This window comes from Urocitellus parryii, chromosome 10 (assembly GCF_045843805.1).
Source record: "Urocitellus parryii isolate mUroPar1 chromosome 10, mUroPar1.hap1, whole genome shotgun sequence".
NCBI lineage: Eukaryota > Metazoa > Chordata > Mammalia > Rodentia > Sciuridae > Urocitellus > Urocitellus parryii.
In genome coordinates, this window is record NC_135540.1 from 93,915,161 (window position 1) to 93,939,355 (window position 24,195).

Consider the following 24,195-nt stretch of genomic DNA (forward strand, 5'->3'; position numbering starts at 1 on the left):
TTTCTTAATGAAGAACAAATTTTTCAGCTCTATCAGCCTGTTTATAAGCAAAATTTTTAACACTTGATGACCCCAAATTCCTTAGAAATAAGTCTTTTTAAAAAGGTAAGTTTTCTGAATAGTATGCATCTTACCTTTTCAATAAAACATAAAAGTTATTCTTAAAATACTGTTTTCCAAAAATATCTCTCATAGTCATCACGAACTTCCTGAGCACCTCTATGGATATCCACTAATAAACAGTGGATATTGTGCTGCCCTTGAGAAATGTAGAGTATTGGCAACTTCTCCAAAAATTACCTTAATATTTGAGGTTTTAAGCTCTCATTTTTGTTCTTGAATTTTGTTTATTTTTCAGCTCTCAATGTGAACCAGAATTCCTGTTGTCATTTCTAGTTTCTCTATGTTTTTCCTATGATCTTTTTTCTACCTAACCATGTTTCGATTCATTTTAAACGTTTTACAGTAGTTTATATATAAAAATTAGAAAAGCAAACAACTTTTGAATAAAGGATGTTGGACCTTCTTATTTAATTATATAAACTTTAGTACATTGAAATTTGGCTCCTCAGACACTTCTATTTCCTGATACTTGACAACTTTATTACAGAGAAAATAGTTTCAATTCTCTCAAAATACAAAAGACATTGTACCTGTTGGTATTTCAGAATGCCTTTCGACAAAATCAGGAATTCACTTTAAAATGATATTGTAGCTTACAGTTTGAAATATGTACTATTATATTATAACTAGGTATCAGATACTTTCCAGATATCTAAAGTATAAATATTAATAAGATAGCCACTATATTAAAGATGGCTAATACCAATAAGGCACATGAGATACACTTTCAAAAAAATTTTTCATAAAATAAAAGTGGTCTACCATACTAATTGTTCTTGTTTTCTAATCTCTGTCAAAGAAAAAAAAAACACCATAATTTTCTAATAATTATTTTTAGTAGTTGGGTCCTGATTTTTAAATGAAGAACCACCTAGTAAGCCAATTCATTTAAAGAAGTAAATTCCAGAGGAAAAAAAATACATTCAGTATGAACAAGGGAATTTTACCAGTCGATAGTTATTTTGCATTAGAAATTCTTACATGGAAGTTGGCAAAAAAATATAAAGAAGTGATCTGAGAAGAGGGGATAAGACGTAAACCTCGGAGAAGCTACATTTTAAGATGGGTCTTAAAGAAAGCAATGGCATGAACTGAAAGATCCACAGAGCCTTTGCTGGATGAGATACCAGTTCTGTGCCATCAAATGCAGATCCTTAAAAGATGTCTAGGTACCTGGACAAAGCTAGAAATTTCCAAACTGAAAATTATAACCTAAATATTAACTTTCTGTTCAATATGTACCCTCAAAAGGGCCCTTCCTTAGAAAAACAACTATGGCATGTAAAATGCATAAGACATATAATCACACACATTACTACTACGCAATACCGCAACATGACTAAGTGTACTCCTGGGTATATGTCTTGTACTCCCTGCATCATGTCAGCTTTTTGTATTGATTCCAAAGCTTAAAGTCAACAGTGGCTTGGATTATAAAAAAGCACATATAATATATAAATAAAAATAGGTAATTCTGATTTTTCATATTTCTTAACATATGCAAAAGAAAATGGGCACAGGTCTATTTAAAAGTTATATGCACCTGTGCATATAACTCGTATTAATTTAATTAATTGAATTGAATTTCATCATTAACATTTTCTCTTCATTGTCAAAATGATAAACATGAAAGACATGTACTATAAAAATACCTAACCTACATCACTCTAGAGGAATTAAAAATGATATCTAATGTATAAACCCAGAAATAATAAGTCTAATAAAAAACATAAAGAAAAGCATTTATTGAGATTAGATATGCAGCTAGGTGACTAATAAAAATGTGCAGTGAGTGAAGGATTCAGATCCAGGCTCTGTGTCTTTGCTTTTAACTTTTAATTATTTTTCTCAATAAGTTTCTGTACAATTATAGATTAGAGTTTTCATAAGTCTATCAAATGAACATTTTAAAATATCCCATATAAAACACATTCCATAATAAAATGCAGCTGAATTATTCTATATTTTTAATGTTAGAATTCTAGGAAAACTATCTGAAAAATAGGATTTACTAATTTATTTACCATTTGGAATCATGTAAAGTAAGGGTCACTTAAATAGAGTTAAAGCCTGTGGCCTACATAAAATTTTTATTATAAATGAATTTACCATTACTGTAAAATTATTACTTATATTTAGAATCATAAAGTTTAGGTTTCGTTATTATCATCTATTTTAGATTTATTCTTTCCAGGAAAAAATATTCACTAGAAATTAGACTTTTGTGGGAGCCCTCTTTACCAATGCATCTAAACTGGTATGCATTGGACATGGCTAAGTGGTTAAACACTCCTGAGTTAAATCCTCAGTACCAAACTAACTCCAAGAGTAGTCATGGGCATGATTTACTACAGAGCCAAGGGCATATAAACATTTTGTTCTAATCTATTCAACAGTCAATAATTGTGCTTATTTTTCCCTGGGTGAAATAAATTTCCAGACTCCCTCCCAAGAGAATATATATTATCAGCAATTCCAAATCCCCTTTATGCTAAGTGACTTTTCTTGATATATCCAATTTGCTATGCCTAATTCCACCATAGTATGTGACAGTCCTGAGGATTAAATGCAGGGTCTCACACAGGCTAGACAAAATGTTCCACAACTAAGCAGTATTTGTAATTGCTTTCGTTATGTAAAATAAAGAGGAAAAGGACAGGGCAAGGTTATAGGTTATAGACAAAAACGATTTTTAAAATGAGTAATGATATTACCTAATGACTTACTAATATTAAATCGGTGACTTTACAATATAAATATTTAGTTGGGAGGAATTCTATACTTCAATTTCTATACCTCTTATAAATTCCTGGCTCCTATTAAATTTATTATTTGACCAAGACGAGTTTATTTGAGTTTGATATTTAAAATATATAAAAAAATTAAAACTCGGGTCACTCTAAATAAAGTTTGACTCTTCCTTTGATTTGGTTGCCCCTGTTCAATCCAATCCCTCCTACCCCAAATAGTGACAACAAATCACACACCAATTGGGATATCTGGTAAGAAGGTGCTTTGTCCCTGAGCTTGGGAAGAGGCAAATTCCAGAATAAGGGCCACCAGCTGGGTGGAATCCCCAGAGCTACAGTGTCTGAGAGGCTGGTAGGGTTCAATATAGTCAGATAGATCCAGGTAGACCGAAAATAATTGATGACCTCTGTCACATCAAAGTTGGATTTTAAAATGTTTCATGTTTTGATGCAATTGGTTTGGAAAATGTCAGAATGTGGAAAGATTGGTGGAAGTAGAACATCATCATTAGGCAGGAATTGTTTCAGTTAAGAATTATCAATGGTAGTCCCAGTGTAGTGGTACATGTCTGTAACCCCAGTGGCTTGGAAGAGAGGCTGAGGCAGGAGGATCGAAAGTTCAAAGCCTCAGGAATTTATTTAGGCCCTAAGCAATTTAGGGAGACCCTGTCTCAAATGAAAAAAAAAAAATGGATTGGGGACATGGCTCAGTGGTTATGCACTCCTGAGTTAAATTCCCAGCACCAGGAAAAAAAAAAAAAAGAATCATCAATGAAAGGTGGTTGGCAGCTCATGCTACAGCGCCTAGCTTCTCAGTTTTCTTGAGCTTAAGGATTCAGGGTCAGGCTGAGCAACATAGTGAGACCCTAACTTTAAAAAATCATCAATGAATTACAACAGTTTATTTTATGTACTTATTTAGTTTCTTTTTTGTGATTCTGGAGATTGAACACCAAGGCACTTCACCACAGAGCTACATTCTCAGACCTTTTTTGTTTTAAGACAGGATCTCATTAAGTTGCCCAGGCTTGCCTCAGATTTGCTGAGGCAGGCCTCAAACTTATGTTCCTCCTGCCTCCAGGTCCCAAGTTCTATTGCATTGATTTTTAAAATTATCTAATTGTCTATATTTTCCACTAGATTCAAAAATTATTGAGAGCAGGAACCATGTCTTTTCTTGGACTACTGGCCCATGGGAGTAAACCAAGGCACATTTGCTGAGCTGTTTTATTTTTTATTTTTTTAACTGTTTTGTGTATTATCCTCTGATTCATCTTCTCCTTGGCAGAGTCAATGCCACTGCTTTTTAGTTGCCTCCTTTATATGACACAGTGTAAATAGAGTGTCTTAGGTTACATTGTTGAATTCTTTATTCAGAGACAAATCTGTAGGAGTTCCAGCCTCTGAGTCCTTAGGGATTTAGGAATAAAACACAGTCACAGTAGTGGCTGAGTCCAAAAGATGATGGCTTAAGTAACTTCCCTATTCACTGTAGCCTGTTTTTCACCTAACCAAGTGATAATTATTCTATTGATTCAAAACATTTCTTCCCCTTAGCAAGCCATGCATGAGTAAAGAAAATTTCAAAGAACCAAGAAACTTCTGTGAATATAATAAGGTTTTTAAACAATTACCTTTAAGTATAGGAGTTTGCATTTTTTCCTGTCCCAGTACAAGTTTAATTATTTCTACAAATCTAAATATGATTTGATATTTTTTACCAAGCATACAAAATTCAAAACTGTACACTGGAAATGTCTTCTCAAATAAAAAGTTAGATTCTGAAAGGCAAGCTGTGAAGGATATGATATAATGATGCCAGTTTTCTCTTCAAACAGGCGTGGCTCACATCTTCTTACATCCCAACTGCCTATTGAATGACTCTGGTCTTTTTGTTCAGGCAGGTTGACTTTCTGGTAAAGGACTCTTTGTCTACCCAATGTATTGTGCAACCTAATGTAAGAGTATGTAGCTGTAATTGACCTGTAGAACTGGTGATACACCTTCTTCGCTTTACAGAAATCCAAGAGCATTATAAAAATGAATCTCCAATGACATTTATAGTACTTACTTCATATAACAGCTGATGATTCCTTCTTGAAGAGGAACTCTTTAAGCAGAAATTGCTAGTAGGTTTATGGTTCCCTGTATCTGAAATTTGGAGCATGACTCGTTGGTTTCTCCTTTCTGTATACATTTCTCACCCAAATTAAACAGGTTTGCAATTCTTCAGGGATATGAGATACATAGAAAAATTATCTGGTGTAAATAATTTCATTCTGCAATGTTCCTTAAAATGATTTTTCTAATAGACAATGTCAAAGTCTGCCTCATTGCTAAAATTAATGGAAATGGAATGGCATGCTTAACTGAATGTTTCAAATAAGTGAAAATTACCACTTAAAAGAATATTAATTTTAAAAGGATTAAAATATAGTAAAATGCACTCAACACAAAATATACTGGATGTAACAATGTATGTGTGTGTGGTTTTTTTTTTTTTTGCTTTCCTAATTAGTAGTATTCTTTCTTAAAATATAGTGCCTTAACAGTCTTATTCTAATTCCCCAAAAATGCAGAATCTAAGACAAAAGCTTGCATGCAGTAGTAGATCTGACAAAAAGAGAGTTGGCAATTCTACCCCCATCCCATGGGACCTAAAGAACTGTACTGCCATATGATTACACATGGAAGCATTTTTCTATTGTCTCCAATCTTACTTTGGTCAGTGGCTCAACCAGTATAAATTCCTACATGTCCTAATTATTGATCACTGAATATTCTGTGGGTTTCTTCTGGAAGAAAATAATTAATATTAATAATTAATAATATTTAAATAAATATAATATATAAATAAATAATAATATTTAAATAAAATGTGCTGACTTGAGAAGGGCACCTATTACATTGACCTGAGCAAAGCTTATCCAAATTTACATGATCACCACAACTATCACATAAAGAAATGAGCCAAGATTTAAAGTAGTCATAAAAAGGTGTTAAATACATTCAGTTTTCTAGTGATATTGGTTCAGGATAATGATAAAGGTCATCTTTTCTCATATATTTTAGTACTTTTCAGGACCAAGACTGCTTTTTCAAATAACTTAGGGTGCCAGGCATAAGTGATGCACATCTGTAATCCCAGCAGCTCATGAGGCTGAGGCAGGAGGATCTAAGTCCAAAGCCAACCTTAGCAACTTAGTGAAGCCCTAAGCAACTTAACAAGTCTCTGTCTCTACATAAAAAATAAAAGGGTTGGGCATGTGGCTCAGTGTTTGAATGTCCCTGGGTTCAATTCCTGGAAACTTAGGGTAAAGAACTTGAGAGTCTCTTTAGAAACAGAATAATAAGTACAAGGTCTTTATTACTCTCTATGGCAATGTATGAACATAGAAATTATACATTCAAGATTGAATAAAATGATTATGCCTACAAAATGTTTCTAAAACAAAAATTACTATTAATATTTAAATAAAATGTGTTTATAACTGTACATATTTTCATTTTCTTTTCTCTTGACTTTTAGATATTGAAATGCCGATAGCAGAAAATCTTCTTCATACCTGTAAGTTAATCAACAAAGAGTTGTTTTCTATTGAAATTTAATTTCCTTGAATGACAAAAAGATCTCCATTTGAGAGTCAATGTTATTATACCAACAAAGGTGTAAAAAGGATGCCTGCTTTTAGAAACTTGTATAAAGGTTACTGCAGTTGCCTTACATTCATTGATACCATGGATTTAAAATTAGAAACACATTATCACATGCCATAATGGCAAGGAGACCTACTGTCAAGCAATATAATTAAGAACCTATAATCTAAAATCAGCTACATATGAGTTTTGAGTCCCATCTGCTACTTATTAACTGCATAAATTTACATAGCTTACTTCTCAAAGCCTTAGTTCCAAATTGTTGTGAAGATAAAAATAAGGTGACACAAGCAAAGTACTTATAAGAGCATAGTGCTCACAGTAAGCTCTCAGTACATGTCAGCTATCTGCATTTTCTGTTTTGCCTCTGAAAACTAAGCAGATATGTTTGTGCACAGGTGCCTTAGGTGCAAGTAGCTTTTCTTCCTCATACACCAAGACATTCTGCTTTTACTCTCCCACTGCCGGTACTGGGAAATATGATCCCTGGGGTTGCTGGAACCTGGTGCAAACTGTCGGGAAAAGCAATGCTTTTATCTGGGGTCTGAGACTAACTGGGGCAGCTGGATTAAAGGAATCACCCTCTAGAACCAGGTGACACTGACCCCATCACTTTTACTATATAGTTACTTCTGAGAAATTTGGGCAAAATTTAAACATAGAGCTGTATTACACTTTTTTCTCTTTCATAGATATTGACTGAATAATCCTCAAGCAACTTAATAAGACATCTTAAAGTAAATTTTCCAGTGGAAAACTTTAGTACCCATAAGATCAAAATTCACATTTGGGAATTTGTCAGGTTCATAGGAAAGAAATAGTCAAGAAAGAAATAAGAACAGTGATAAGAATGAGATCATCCAGTTTGTCTATCCTTGGCCTACCTAGGATTTTAAAAAAGAGGAATAGTCAAGAAAAATCAAGCAAGATTAAAAGAAGAATAGAGTTTTGATATGTAACATGATAAAGTGTATTAAAATACTGTAATAGAAAAAGGGAGTAGATATTAAAAGGGTAAAGAGACAATAAGAGCCCGGTAGATTTGCCAGTGTTTCTGAAAGTATCAACCAGCAATCTCTATTATATTCTTTAAATCCTTGAATTTATCATAAGATCTCTTTTGACATAACAAAGTTACAAGGCGCCACTCAGAACTTCAGCAAAGGTAATAACAAGGTATTACTGCAGAGGTGGTGGCTCAAAGCTTAGCAGACACAACAATCATGAGTAAATGAGAACTTAGAATGGAAGTTGACGCATGGACAGAAATTAAGTGAGAATTATGAGTAAGAGCAAAAACAAGGAAGTCATCACCTAGGTGAAGTTCCTATTCCACAGAGAAGCATCTTTGTTTTTATATTCCTGTGAAGGAAGTAAAATAAAAGCCAACTTCCTTTAGGAGTTGTCCAAAAAGAAGGGAGGATAGGGAGGAACCATTATACCTCTGGGTTCTGGATTATGTGTTTTATCCTTTGTAGCGTCCATGATGAGGCAGGGGAAAGAAAAAGACAAAGAAAAGGGAGTTACAGTCAGTGAGTCAGTGTGAGGGCTCTCACTTAGAAATAGCAGCCACAGAGACTCCATCCAGTTCAGCTAAGTGATTCTTAATCAAGTGGAAGCCTTAACAACCTGAGAATAACCTAAAATTAAAAACATATAAATATATAAACATAAAAATAAATAAATTTAAAAGACATTAGAGGGTCTTTAAAGCCTTTAAAATAGTCTGGATGACTCTTTCCTGTGCTGCTAATATCTTTCTAACTTCAGGAAAGAATATCTCAAAGTACATTTAGCATTCTGTATAATTAATATGCATCAACAAAAATATTTTATAAGCCCATTTCTAATAATAATTATTTGAACTTTTATTACTTGTCATCTGTTATTCTCAAAGTACTTTACTAAAAATAGATAATCTGTGAAATTTGAGAAAAAAATCTCTGTAAAGAAATTAGGCCAGCTAATCTTTCCAATTTATTTATATATTCTCATTTTTTATATAAGTTGCTTTCTCTAATATGGGGTGTCTCATCCTTTACACTATTGACAGAACCAAACATTCTTTTTTTCAGCAGCACTCCTGTTTAATACAGGATATTTAGCAGCTTCCCTGGCTTTTATCCACTTGATATCCGTAGCCTGTCTGAAATATACCAGTTGTGATAACAAAAGTGTCTCTTACATTTCCAAATATTCCTAGGGAGATAATGTTCAAAAGTGACTCTGGTTAAGAGTCACTGCTTTAATCTATACACCTGCATTAATTATAGTAAGTTTTGTGGGGTTTTCCCCCCACTCTCTAAATGCTTTAGAACATATCTATTAAAGAAAAGAACTTCGTAATCAAGTATCATTTTTATTATACTTGGTTAAAATTTGTTGAGCTCCTTCTATGTGCTAATATTCTCTATGGTAAATTCTGCAGATACATTTTTTAAAAAGTTGTGATCCCTGCTTTCCATTAATGAGATAGTAAAAGGTACCATAAACTGTTAAAGAACAAACTTGGTATTTAGTTGGAGTAAAGTTAAGTTAATCAAGGGAATCAGAGACAAAACCAGATGGAAAGAATACTACAAACTTGCTTTAAAAACTTCAGAGTCTAGCAGTTTCTCTGGATCTAAATAGACAATAAAGCATAGTCCCGATTCATAGAATCATGAAACTTTGGAAACTGGTTGGCTATCTCCACATGTCATTTATCTATGTAGGTATTGTGTATTGTGATGTTAGTGGGAATACATTTCAATCTATTTTGTGTCTCTTCAATATCTCTTTTACATTCTTGTTCAATCATACTTTCATAGGAATGTTTTCATAGCACTAATTCATTGCTAACCCACACCATTCACTAAAATTAAAATGCCCACATATCCCTGTGCGATTCAGTAATGTAACAGTTATTTTCTTCAAAACTCAAACCTATAATTTGAATTTATCTCTTACATCAGGTCATGTGAGGCCAAACAGATATACAAAGCATTTGTGAGTGATAACTATAGGGGAAGACAATGTCAATCTATTTTTAACAAATTCTCAGTAAATCTCATGTCAGCAGTAACTTTATCCTAACTTCTCCAACATGGTGAGATTTTCCTCAGTCATTAATAGGGAGACATATTATGAGAAGTTTGTTTACTACAGCAAAATTAAGCAATATCAATTCTGTTGAACTCTATTTTAAACAGGTTGTGGGCAACGCACAATAACCCGCTCTGGCAACAAAATTGCAGGGGGTCAGGATGCGGAGGAAGGTGAATGGCCCTGGCAAGCTAGCCTTCAGCAGAACAGTGTCCACCGATGTGGAGCTACTCTGATTAGTAACAACTGGCTTATCACTGCTGCTCACTGTTTTATAAAGTAAGCTCTGGCCCGGATGAAGGTCTAAAAGTCACTTAAGTATCTAAAGTTCTAATAAATATATTTCAACAATGTGGTCATAAACTATACTTCCAATTCTTCAATATTGTGAAATATACCCTCAAAATTACTCAATGATTTATAAGTAAAATAATAGATATGGTCAGTGTAGAGCAGGATTTGTGGAGTGTCACTATTGGCAGTTTGGATAAGATAATTCTTTGTTTTGGAAAGTTGTCCTGTACTGTGGAATATTAGCAGCATTCCTGCTCTGACATCAGCAGCATCCCTCAATATTGACAACCCAAATGTCTCCAAACATTGCCAAATGTGGGGAGAAAGTGGAACCCTGCTAAGAACCACTAAGTTAGAGATATTTACTTCAATTTTATAAAAGAAAATTTAAATTCCAAATTGAACATGTATCTTACATTTCTTTTTCATCATTATAAAAGTTGGTTTCATTTATTTAATCATAAGTATTTTAATACATGTTCCCATAAATCTACAGCCTCATTTGAAATGATGATTTTTTAAAAAGATATATTATTACTCAAAAAGTGTGGAATTTTTTTTCCTAAAAGATACTTACACTTTTGTTCAATGATTCTTTTCATTTTGTTTATTAAAAAGAAATCCTTGTCAATCTTGAATGACTCTCCTCAAAATCATGCGTGTTTATTATGTTTTTTAAGTAGGGTTTGAAAATGTTCTAGCAGCACTATTTGTAGTACTTAATATACAAATCCTTGAATAAATAATAATAAGTCAAAAGCATTTTCTTTATAGTCTTTAATACTTTAAAGAGTATTTAGACTATTTCTTTAATTTTCATAAATGCATTCTTTTCATATATCCGTGCTCACTTTTTTTTTTTTTTATTGGTTGTTCAAAACCTTACACGGCTCTTGACATATCATATTTCAGACATTAGTTTCAAGTGAGTTATGAACTCCCATTTTTACCCCAAATACACATTGCAGAATCACATCAGTTACACATTCACCTTTTTACATAATGCCCTATTAGTAACTGTTGTATTCTGCTACCTTTCCTATCCTCTACTATCCCCCCTCCCCTCCCCTCCCATCTTCTCTCTCTATCCCATCTACTGTAATTCATTTCTCTCCTTGTTTTTTCTTCCAATTCCCCTCACAACCTCTTTTATGTAGTTTTTTTTTAACAATGAGGGTCTCTTTCAATTTCCATGCAATTCCCCTTTTCTCTCTCTTTCCCTCCCATCTCCTGTCTCTGTTTAATATCAATCTTTTCTTCCTGCTCTTTCTCCCTGCTCTATTCTTAGTTGCTCTCATTATATCAAAGAAGATATTTGGTATTTGTTTTTTAGGGATTGGCTGGCTTCACTAAGCATAATCTGCTCTAGTGCCATCCATTTCCCTGCAAATTCCATGAATTTGTCATTTTTTTGAGCTGCATAATACTCCATGGTGTATAACTGCCACATTTTTTTAATCCATTCATCCATTGAAGGGCATCTGGGTTGGTTCCACAGTCTAGCTATTGTGAATTGTGCTGCTATGAACATCGATGTGGCAGTATCCCTGTAGTATGCTCTCTTAAGGTCTTCAGGGAATAGACCAAGAAGGGCAATAACTGGGTCAAATGGTGGTTCCATTCCCAGATTTCCCAGGAATCTCCATACTGCTTTCCAAATTGGCTGAACCAATTTGCAGTCCCACCAGCAATGTACAAGAGTACCCTTTTCCCCACATCCTCTCCAGCACTTGTTATTGTTTGACTTCCTGATGGCTGCCAATCTTACTGGAGTGAGATGGTATCTTAGGGTAGTTTTGATTTGCATTTCTCTGACTGCTAGAGATGGTGAGCATTTTTTCATGTATTTGTTCATTGATTGTATGTCCTCCTCTGAGAAGTGTCTGTTCAGGTCCTTGGCCCATTTGTTGATTGGGGTATTTATTGTCTTACTAATTTTTTGAGTTCTTTGTATACTCTGGATATTAAGGCTCTGTCTGAAGTATGAGGAGTAAAAATTTGTTCCCATGATGTAGGCTCCCGATTTACTTCTCTTATTGTTTCTCTTGCTGTGAAAAAACTTTTTAGTTTAAGTAAGTCCCATTTGTTGATTCTTGCTGTTAACTCTTGTGCTATAGGCGTCCTGTTAAGGAATTTGGAGCCTGATCCCACAATATGTAGATCGTAGCCAACTTTTTCTTCTATCATAAGCAGAGTCTCTGATTTGATATCTAGGTCCTTGATCCATTTTGAGCTCACTTTTGTGCATGGTGAGAGGAGGGGATTCAGTTTCATTTTGTTGCATATGGATTTCCAGTTTTCCCAACACCATTTGTTGAAGATGCTATCCTTCCTCCATTGCATGCTTTTAGCCCCTTTATCAAATATAAGATAGTTGTAACTTTGTGGATTAGTCTCTGTATCCTCTATTCTGTACCATTGGTCCACCCGCCTGTTTTGGTACCAGTACCATGCTGTTTTTGCTACTATTGCTCTGTAGTATAGTTTGAAATCTGGTATTGCTATACCACCTGATTCACACTTCCTGCTCAGAATTGCTTTTGCTATTCTGGGTCTTTTATTTCTCCATATGAATTTCATGATTGCTTTATCTATTTCTACAAGCAATGCCATTGGGATTTTGATTGGCATTGCATTAAACTTATAGAGGACTTTTGGTAATATTGCCATTTTGATGATGTTAGTTCTGCCTATCCATGAACAGGGTATATTTTTCCATCTTCTAAGATCTTCTTCTACTTCTCTCTTTAGGGTTCTGTAGTTTTCATTGTATAAATCTTTCACCTCTTTTGTTAGGTTGATTCCCAAGTATTTTATTTTTTTTGAGGATATTGTGAATGGAGTGTTTTTCCTCACTTCCGTTTCAGAAGTTTTGTCACTGATATACAGAAATGCCTTTGATTTGTGCGTGTTGATTTTATAACCTGCCACTTTGCCGAATTCATTTATTAGTTCTAGTAGTTTTTTTGTAGACCCTTTTGGCTCTTCTATGTATAGAATCATGTCATCTGCAAATAGTGATAATTTAAGTTCATCTTTTCCAATTTTTATGCCTTTAATTTCTTTCGTTTGTCTAATTGCTCTGGCCAGTGTTTCGAGAACTATATTGAATAGAAGTGGTGATAAAGGGCATCCCTGTCTTGTTCCAGATTTTAGAGGGAATGCCTCCAATTTTTCTCTGTTCAGAATGATGTTAGCCTGTGGCTTAGCGTAGATAGCTTTCACAATATCAAGGTAAGTTCCTGTTATCCCTAGTTTTTCTAATGTTTTGAACATAAAGGGATGCTGTACTTTGTCGAATGCTTTTTCTGCGTCTATCGAGATGATCATATGGTTCTTATCTTTAAGTCTATTGATATGGTGAATAACATTTATTGATTTCCGTATATTGAACCATCCCTGCATCCCAGGGATGAATCCTACTTGATCATAGTGCACAATTTTTTTGATGTGTCTTTGTATCCGATTCGCCAGAATTTTATTGAGGATTTTTGCATCTAGGTTCATCAGAGATATTGGTCTGTAGTTTTCTTTCTTTGAAGTGTCTTTGTCTGGTTTCGGAATCAATGTGATGTTGGCCTCCCGTGCTCACTTTTTACTTAATATTGTCTTATGTTGTCACATTTATCTTTCTAGGTCTCTCTTTAGTATTTGGGGGATTTTCTATTTCAACTAAGAAATAAAATATAGTTTCTCCAGGTTATCTTTTATAAGACAGTAGACAGATATTCCAAGTCTCATCTTTTATCATTATTTTTATATTTTCTTTTACATGTAGCTTAATTTTGGCATGTTTAAAAGTACTATGGGAACTCCAACAAACCTAATTATTTTTAAAAGATTAAGTCCTACACTCTGAAATATAGTATTTTTAATTAAATCTTTTTTTTTAAGGGAAAATAATCCCAAAGACTGGAATGTCAGTTTTGGGCTTCTTTTAAGTGATCCAAAAATACAACGAACTATCAAGGATATTATAATTCATGAGAACTACCATTACCCTGCACATGATAATGACATTGCTGTTGTGCATCTGTCTTCACCAGTATTATATACAAGCAATATCCGAAGAGCATGTCTTCCAGAAGCTACTTATAAATTCCCACCCAATTCAGAAATGGTAGTCACTGGATGGGGAACATTAAAGTCTGACGGTGAGTTTTGAACCTCCCTCCGTTACATAGCTTGAGTTTTAAGAGCTAAAAATAAATCTACTCAGAATTAAAACAATCTGAAAAACACTTTCTCTGGATCTTTTCACAGATGATAATGTGCAATGGATTGAAAATGATCCTCAACATAATTCATGCAAAACTCTAATTTCATAGAGCTGTTTATCATAATTCCCCTAAAAATGGCAGTTTTTACAGAAATTTATTATTTAGATACACAATTTATTTTCCTTCATTTCATTCATTCATTGAATAAACATTTATTTTGATTATGGTCTGGATACTTTAAAAGATAAAATAGACAAATACCTCAACCTATTTTCTTAGCAAGGAACAAACTTTTGTTATCAATAAAGAAAAACAAAAATTTCAAAATATAAGAAAGAAGTATAAACATATATATTATGTGTCATGCATGTAAATGCCAAAGGAAAAAATAAGGACTCCAAAAGATTGAGTACTTTCAATGCAATGAGAAGAGTAACCCTCATAAGTAGGTGATACTTGACTAAGGTCCATTTATATAAGTGCATCCTTATGACCCTAGTGATAGAAATATTTAGTGGCTATTTGTGTTCATATATGTATTTTGAAAAGAGAAAAATAAAGTTAAAATTAATTCTAAGATTCAGAATTATAGTAATAAACAATTGAAAACCTAAAAATAATCATGAAATTTATCTTCTGGGATATGAATTTTGAATTTTGCTTTCTAAGGCATATATGTAGTAAGTATAAAATTCTAAAAACAAATTTTAAACAATCTCATCACACACTATGTCTAAGTGTGATAATTAAATTACTAATTTTATTTAGTGTGTTCATAAATATTACTTACTTCTTTGTTACTAAAAAAGAAGAAAAATAAAGGTTTAATAAACATGTTTTATGTTGATTTAGAAATTGTACATAGTGTTAAAAGTTAGATACTAGTAACTTAGCCAGAGAAATTAATATTGGTTTTAGGAAAAATATACAATTTCCTTCCTTTAGGAAAAAGTCCTAATATACTCCAAAAAGGATCAGTGAAGATTATAGATAATAAGACCTGTAACAGTGGAAAGGCATATGGTGGAGTTGTCACACCTGGAATGTTGTGTGCTGGGTTCCTGGAGGGACGTGTGGATGCCTGTCAGGTAAATCTGCCTAGTCCACTTTCCAAAATTTTTTCTTATAGTTTTAAATTTGCAATTAACCAATTCAATTTTCTCAGTTTTTAACAGCTTACATATGTTGCATAGCCAAAGAGTCTAATTAAAATTATAGTGATATCATTTAGGACTCATTAGAATACTGAAATTCTAAATCACCCAATCTAAGAAGTAGTGAATGGAAATAGGAAAAAGACTTAATTAGGATTAACAGTGAAGAGAAAAACAGGTTACTAGTAACTTTATTTTGCTCTTTGAGACACACTGAACTGGTCTGGTAAAAACCTATATATTGGAGCTCTCATAATTTGGCTCCAACATTCTAAATATTTATTTATTTAACAATACTTACATGGCAACCCCACGTGCCAGAAGTTCTTTAAAAATATTAATTTATTCTAGTTATGGAAATTCTCTGTTACATGTTCGTATTATTTTAAACCCAGTTTCTCAGATGAGGAGACTGAGACAAAGAGATCAAGTAACTTGTGTAAACTCACACAACCAGTAAGTAACAGAGCTAGAATTTCAATGCAGTATATTTGACTCTTGTGCCCATACTCTGAACTCTACTAAGTTTCCACTGATTTTACTTAATGTGCCTCTTATGCTCCTATTGCTGTTTATAAACAATAGTCCTAAAGCTATCAAAAGTACTACTGTAGTTATTTAGGCAGGCAGAATCAGTGATAAGATCAGGAAGAATCTCATTTTATTCTTCCATTCTTACACATAGTGATTATTTATTTACTACTATGTGCCAGATCCTGTGCTATGTAAAGAAAAGTTAAAATGAATGGAGCACATTTTTACATTCTAGGAGCCAGTGAACTTGCAAGCAAGTGTATACAATATATAATTATTATCTCTAATAACATATTTCCATCTTTACAGTTGTTCCACTAGCTAAACCTATTCTTTGATAAGAGTCACTTAAACCCCCTTCCTTCAATTTTCTCTCAGTCCATTACCCCCAGCCTCACGACTCCTAACTTTATGAAACCTAGAACCCACATTTTATTATTTCAACCACTCTGTTTACAATAACCTCAAAAACTTAATCTTCTACTCCTCCCACACCTGACTTATTATCTTCAATCACAAAGTAGTCTATCATCTTTCTTTGCTCTTACATGAGCACACATAGAAGAAATTTTACCTTCTTGTAAACAGCAGTCATTTACTCATAGATAGGTCTAATATTATAATTCTTTAATGAATCTCTCATTGAGCTAAGCCAAACCTTTATTATATTCTTTACCTATCTATCCCACTATGCCCATATTTTTCTTAACATATGATATCTCACTGAAATATTTTCCAGTGAAACAGAGTATACCAATGGTTGGCAGAGAGGTGAAGGAAATGGAGGGATGTTGTTCAAAGGGTAGTTTTAAAATTAATAAGTTATGGGGACCTTATATATAGGGTAGTGACTTAATAATGATGCATTGTATACTTGAAATTTTCTATGAAAGTAGATTTCATACAAAAAAAAATATATGACATGATGAACAAGTTAATTCATGTAATTGAGCAAATTGTTGCACAATGTATTTATATATCAAAACATCACATTATACACTTGAAATACAGGCAATGTTTATTTGTCAATCATACTTCAATTCAAAAACATATAAAATACATCCATCTGTCTGAAAAGAAGGATACAGAGATGTGGACTTACATAAGTGAGCTGAGAAGTTGAAAGGGACAAGACAAGGAACAGAGGGATTGCCACCTGTTATTTTCCACTGACTCTAAGAATTATGCTAGGTTCAGGCAATAGAACAAGATTTTTTAAACTATGAAATGACAAGAGTTTGTAATGGTGGACTGAGAAATGAGAAATTGACTAGAGACACAAAAAAAAATTTCTGAGAGGAAATTTGGTAACATGATTTTATTTCCCAATGTATGGGTGAGCACAGGCTATGATGGGGAGGGTGGTAAGAAGCTGAAGATACTGTTGATAAGAGTAGGGATATGGATGAGTCAAAGAATGTAACCTGCATAACGAAAGATAGAAGGAGAAGAAGACCTGATATACTAATAGGAAGGTGAAGAGAGAATTGGTATTCTTAGTGAGGTTGAAGAGCAGATGCAGGGCATCATTGGAATAAGTCAAAAAAGGGTTGGTACATAGAATCATAATGCTGAATAATGGTGTTTCAGAAGTGGAGCAGTTCCAGGTAATGACAAGGAGTGATGTAAATAAATGTGTAAATGATCAAAGCCAGGGAAGCCAAGACCCTGTGGGCCAAGATGCATCCTATAATGCATGTTAAAATCATTTAGGATGATAGAAAAAAATAGAGAAAAGGGAAATCTAAATGCTAAGAAATGTTCCATCACTCAGGGAATGGACTAAAGATTAATGGATGAAAATTATAACAAGTTATAGAGAGGAGTTAGACAAATTATACAATTCTGGAAATGGAAGCAAAATTTAAAAACAGATGAAGAGCAATAGTCCAGTGTTGGCACTCAATAAATACAAATCTTCCCTTTTTTCCAGTATCTGTCTGGAAATAAAGGACATGGAGAGATCTATCAGAGTTCCTCAATATACTGATAACTGCATAAGCAATAATACATTCAGTAGCTCCTTTGTATAATGCCCGAATTGAAACTTTCATATGTGCTTTCCATTTTTATATTGTTATATCCAAATATATATTTGAATTTAAGTAAATGAGCATATGGCAAAGAATATTCTAGACTAAATCATTTTAGTTTTGAAATATCTAGGGTTCTTTTTTCCCTCTTCTTACTAAAAAAAAAAAGAAAAATAAGCAATATTCACCTTTAAAACATAGTAATTGTATACATCCTTTTTCTCTCTAGGGTGATTCTGGTGGACCATTGGTTAGCGAAGATTCAAAAGGTATCTGGTTCCTTGCTGGTATTGTAAGCTGGGGAGATGAATGTGCTCTTCCAAACAAGCCTGGTGTCTACACTCGAGTGACATACTATCGAGACTGGATCATGTCCAAAACTGGTCTGTAGTGTAGAAGTCCTCTGTAGATTAAAGCTTAACAATGCTTGTTAAAAATGTTTCTAATTCTAGACCACATTTAACTTAGATATTACCTGTTCTTCATATTTAATGAATGAAATTTAAACACATATAATTTTAGAAATATTAAAACTTCTTTATGAAACTATGAACCAACACATACAATTTTCCTCTTTACTAACCCTTTCTAGCTTGAAAGTAATTATGTGAATAAATATGTTTTCAGTTTATTAAGGAACTATTCTTTAATGATTTGCAGATCCAAATCTTTTGGAAAATCACTGAATAGATTTTATCAATAAACTCCCTTCTGAAAGTAGAAACAATCCTCTGCTGACAAGCACATGGATTCCACAGGATCAATGTATTTGTAATGTTGCCATCTAGTGAGTTGCAATAATACCATCTATAAGAATTACTCAGGAAAACCTGTCTAACTCTTTTCTTTCTGGTCCTTTTGCCAATGCTGATCCCTTCTCAGTTTCTTCACGTTCCAGGACAGAAAATAACAAGATAATGCCATATGGTACTCTTTTGAGTTTGAAAGTGATGTCTGTACATGATTCTCACTTACACACAATAGGAATGATATCCTCAGACATGTGGGCTTCATTTTCAACATGCAAATAATGACATATTGCATATCTCTAAACTCTTAAAATTTCTCAATAATACAAAGTATCCACCAGGATAAATAATAGTAAAATTTTGCCTCCACTTCAATCTCTTTTGACCCATACAGAGACATCCTAGCTGTGGGTACATGTGTCCATAAATGTACTATTCTGCCAAATCATCGGGTTAGTTACCATTTATCCAAAATATTGTCTCCTCCAGATGCTTTCTTAGACAGTAGTCCATCACTGTCTCTATAGAAGGTTTTCTTTCTCCTTTACATCACTAACAATTTATAGCTACTACTAACTTCCATCATGATGTAAATTTTTTCATAACATCCCCAAATTACATTAATAATAATAGTTAATATTTATTAAGTCTTTACTAGTCTTTACCAGGCACACTTTATGTGTATTATTACATTGAACCCAGCCAAAAAAAAACCAGGTTGATTGTTCCCTTGATATATCAATTTTATCATTAAGGAAATTGAGGTATAGAAAGTCAAGTAACTCTGAAAATCAGAGTTTATAATTGACTAAGCTGAGATTTAAAATCAGACCACTATATCCCAGAGCTCAGACTTGTAACAACAAAGTTATGTTATGTGATATTATTATAACTAGGACTATAACAAGTATAGTATTATAAAATGTAACATTTTATAATCATTTTCATAATTGATAAATTAGTACTATTGCTTTATTAAATACTTTTTGACATATCTTGTTATATATTCATAAGAATATGCATTTCTATCATTTGATGTTTTAGAAATTGAGGGTAAACAAAATAAAACTATATGCACATCAGTGAAGATTGACCTAGCATTGATCCAGGTACCACTCTTGTGATTAAGGAGGTAGAGAACTCTTGATTGATAAAACTTGAATTCTCATAGAGGCATTTCCAGAAAAAAAATGCTAGATAGACTTTTTAAAAATAATAGCTATCCATTACCCAATGCTGCCTTCTGAGTAAATAAAATGTTACACAAAATCATATAATCTCGCAATAAACAGATTCTGTACTCTCATGTGTTATTGAGTTATAAGTCACAGATTTTTCATGTTATTCATATTCTGCTATCTTGGAAAAGAGCAATATGGACTAGTGACTTGAGCAGCAAGTATTCCTCTTTACATAATTTATGTATGTATGAAAGGAGTACAAAATTCCTATGAGAAAAAAAGTACAAAATGTTTTATTTTTTATTTAGAAAATAATTTCACATGTGGACAGATACATTAAGTTAGCAAAATTTTAGAATGTGTCTCCAGACAAGACTGGCTTGCATGAACCCACCAGCATGATGATATGCTGTATAATAATAGATTCCCTTTTCCTCTGTACAAGTCAAAAATAGGAAGTAATGACAGTGATAAAGTTGTCCCTCCCCACCTGGGAACCAGTGTCATAATCATTGGGTCTCTTCAAATTTGAGCATTTCTGCTAGAAATGGTATATAAAAAGAGTTCATGGTGAGAACACATGCAAAAGAATTAAATTGAACCATTATTCCATAAAGAAAAATTAACTAAAAATTAATTAAAAACTTAAACCAAAAGGCTTCTGTATTGTAAAGGAAATAATCGAAATTTGAAAAGACAAAGTACAAAAGAGAAAAAAATACCTACAAACCATAGTATCTTATTCTGGTATAATAACCATATATCCAAATATATAAAGAACTCACACAATGCAGCACTGAAAAGAAAAATCAATAACTTGATTTTTAAGAGAGTTAAATAGTCTGATAATACTTTTTTCAAAGAAGACAAACATACAGATGCCTACCATGTACTTGAAAAAGTGGTCAACACGACTAATACAAAAGTGAAAATTAAGACCATAGTGAGGTATCTTTCAATACTGTTAGAATTGCTATTATCAAAAAGACAGCAGATAAAAAGTGTTAGGGAAAAAAATGACACTTGTACATTGTTGGTGGGAATATAAACTGTCTAAAGAAATTAAAAACAGACTTACCATATGATCCAGCAATCCTACTATGGGGCATATATGCAAAGGAATTGAAATCAGTATTTCAGAGATATTTACACCCCATTTTCACTACAACATTAAGCTAGATATGGAAATAATTTATCTATAAGGTAAAATGGATTTTAAAAATGTGGTATACACTTACACATAATAGAATGGTATTGAGCCATAGAAGAAAAGGAAATAATGCTACTATGACAAAATGGACAAACCTGGAGAACATTATACCAAACAAATAAAAACAAATATTGAGTGATATCTATTGTATATGGAAAATGACAAACCCCAAAATAGTGTGGCCTGGGGAGAGGGAATGAGAGAAATGGCAATACATTGATCTTTTCCCAATACACTCTTTCCCATTGATGAGACGGGCTCCAGGGAAGAGGTATTAGCCTCTGGGAAGAGGGCAAAGCATTGATCCTTCACAAAACAAATCCTTCCTCAGGTCCTCCATCTGGCCCAACAAAGACAAATTCCAGATACTAACCACTGACCCCAGACAAGCCCCCCGCCACACACATCTCACCCAGTAAAACAGAGCCCAAATTCCTGAGTATCCAAACTGACACACTCATTAATCAAGTTACCTCTCAGCATAACCTATTAAGCACAGACTCCTTCTTTGGTCAGTGGCTCATTTTCCACTAGGAAAACGGGTCCATCAGAGGCATGACTCCGTTCCTGAATAAAGGCTTTTGCTGAAGTTTGTGCCTGGCCTGGTCCTTTTGTGCTAACAATATCCTTTATATGTACAATATAAAAATGTTGAACTCATACAAACAGGGTAGAATGGTAGTTGCCAAGGGCTGGAGGTTGGGATAAACAGAGTGTTAGTGAAAGAATACAAACTTTCAGTTATAATATGGACAAGTTCTATGGATCTAAAAATACAAAGGTGGTAGTAGGTATGTTAATTTTATTGTAATAATCATTTTATACACACACACACACACACATATTAATTCATTATATTTTACACCTTGGATATATACAACATTATCAATAAATATTCTAAAATAAGGATTTTGAAATATTGGAAAATCAATACACTGAATATAAATTTCAGGTTTATTAGGTGAATTAAACATCATACAGATATCACTACAATTTCTGCGTGTTTAAATATACTTCTCCTTACTAGAAAATGAGTAAAATTTTAATGAACTTAAGCTTAACATCTCAGTTGGTTTCTTCTTTTACCTTCTTAAGCCCCATGCCTGTACCCTGCATCTCTTTGTCTTTTTTTTTAGATTTTTTTTAAAATTTCAATTTGTATATATGAAAACAGAATGCATTACAATTCATATTACACATATATAGCACAATTTTTCGTATCTCTGGTTGCCCACAAAGTAGAATCACATCCTTCGTGTCTTCATACAAGTACTTAGGGTAATGATGACCATCAAATTCACTGCCTTTCCTACCCCTGTGCCCCCTTCATTCCTTTCCTTCCCCTTTCCCCTTTGCCCTATCTAGAGTTCATTTAATCCTCCCATTTCCCCCTCCCCAGAGCATATTATGAATCAGCATCCTTAAATCAGAGACATAGGCAGAGGCAATTAAATAAATCATAAAAACATTATTTTTCCAAAAAATACTATATTTTAAATATTTGTTAACTTATACTAATATTTCTAAGCTAATTTCAGTGGCACTATAACATACTCCTGCCATGTTGCTATTCTTACTATGATACCATATAAAATTAAATCTTTTTTTTTTTATTTATTTTTTATTTCTATTTGACAGCGGAATGCATTACAATTCTTATTACACATATATAGCACAATTTTTCATATCTCTGGTTGTACACAAAGTATATTCACACCAATTCATGTCTTCCTACCTGTACTTTGGCTAATAATGATCATCACATTCTACCATCATTAATAACCACATGTCCCCTCCCTTCTCCTCCAACCCATCTGCCCTTTCTAGAGTTCATCTATTCCTCCCATGCTCTTGCTCCCTATCCCACTATGAGTCAGCCTCCTTTTTAATTCTGCTAAGAAAAATTTTTTAAACCTCAACATTCTATACTGTGGAAATTATTAAAATTTTTTAAAGCAGGAAATATTGAGTATTTTTTAATAAATGCTTATTGAAAGGAACATCAAGGAATTGTGTGAGTAAATGAACCTCTCTTAGAAACAGCAGAGACTTTATAGAAATACTTTGAAGAGTAGAATAAGAAAAAAGAAAAAAATGATAATATATTATACAAAAATCAATAGGATATCAATTTCATGTGAGCTCAACCTTACAGAAACTTAGTTTGAATAAAAATTGATAATTTTATAATCATGCATATTTTTCTAAATTCCATTTTTAAACCATACCTATATTATTATATACTTCCATCATAAATTCTTAAATAATATAGTTATTGGAAATCTAGCTTTCAAACTTCCAGTCCTGAAAATAGTAGAATTAAGATATATTTTAGAGTTTAATTAATTTATGAAATAGAAAAGCTAAGTGTTTCAATAGCTTATCAAAAAAAGAATAAGATTAAAATCATACTAAATTTAATAAAAGTAACCCACATGAAGTTTACGCAAATAAAATTTCACCAAAAATAATCATGAAATGTGTTTGGAAAGATAAAGAAATAAACTTTTAGCATTTCTTTGCTATCCACAAGTACAATGCCTAATATAAATGGTCAATAAATGTTTCATTACATACTTTTTTTAATAAATATGATAATCTTGGTAGTTTCAGTTTATTATATGTTCTTTTTTACAATAGTAAAATGTTATTACTTTCAGTATTTAGTGAATATGTAATTTTTAAAAAGTAAACTTGACAATTATCCTTGTTCTTTTGTCATTTCATATATTGATAATTTGTATTATATATGCTTTTTATAAATCTGATATCCATATATCTTACATTAATCTTAAATCAAATTTCTTATCATTTACCTCTGACGCATCTATATTGAAAAAGTAGTGACCTGTCTCATGGTGTAATTCTTCAAATTAGATACATTCTAAGAAAATGAAGGTGAATTTGTCATTTTACATGCTCTACATAATTTAACACAGCTTTAAAAAGTTTATGACTTTAAGAATTCAGACTCCAGGGGCTGGGAATGTGGCTCAAGCGGTAGCGCGCTCGCCTGGCATGCGTGCGGCCCGGGTTCGATCCTCAGCACCACATACAAAGATGTTGTGTCTGCCAATAACTAAAAAATAAATAAATAAATATTTAAAAAAAAAAAAAAAAAGAATTCAGACTCCAACTATTTTTGTGTAGATACTTCTTCATAAATAATAGTTGACATTCTTTCTTCAAATTCTATCAATTAAACT

The 24,195-nt window shown here is 32.9% G+C and overlaps 1 protein-coding gene across 1 annotated transcript in view; it reads left to right on the forward strand.

Moving 5' to 3' along the window:
• The window catches only part of LOC113196082 (transmembrane protease serine 11C-like), a 49,582-nt gene extending 31,342 nt beyond the window's left edge, over window positions 1-18,240 (forward strand). Inside the window, exons 6-10 of the mRNA XM_026407788.1 lie at window positions 6,403-6,441; window positions 9,722-9,893; window positions 13,803-14,062; window positions 15,074-15,216; window positions 18,079-18,240. Of these exons, the coding sequence (XP_026263573.1) occupies window positions 6,403-6,441; window positions 9,722-9,893; window positions 13,803-14,062; window positions 15,074-15,216; window positions 18,079-18,240 (776 nt within the window). The remainder of the gene's footprint in view (window positions 1-6,402; window positions 6,442-9,721; window positions 9,894-13,802; window positions 14,063-15,073; window positions 15,217-18,078) is intronic.
• Window positions 18,241-24,195: the final 5,955 nt, after the last annotated feature.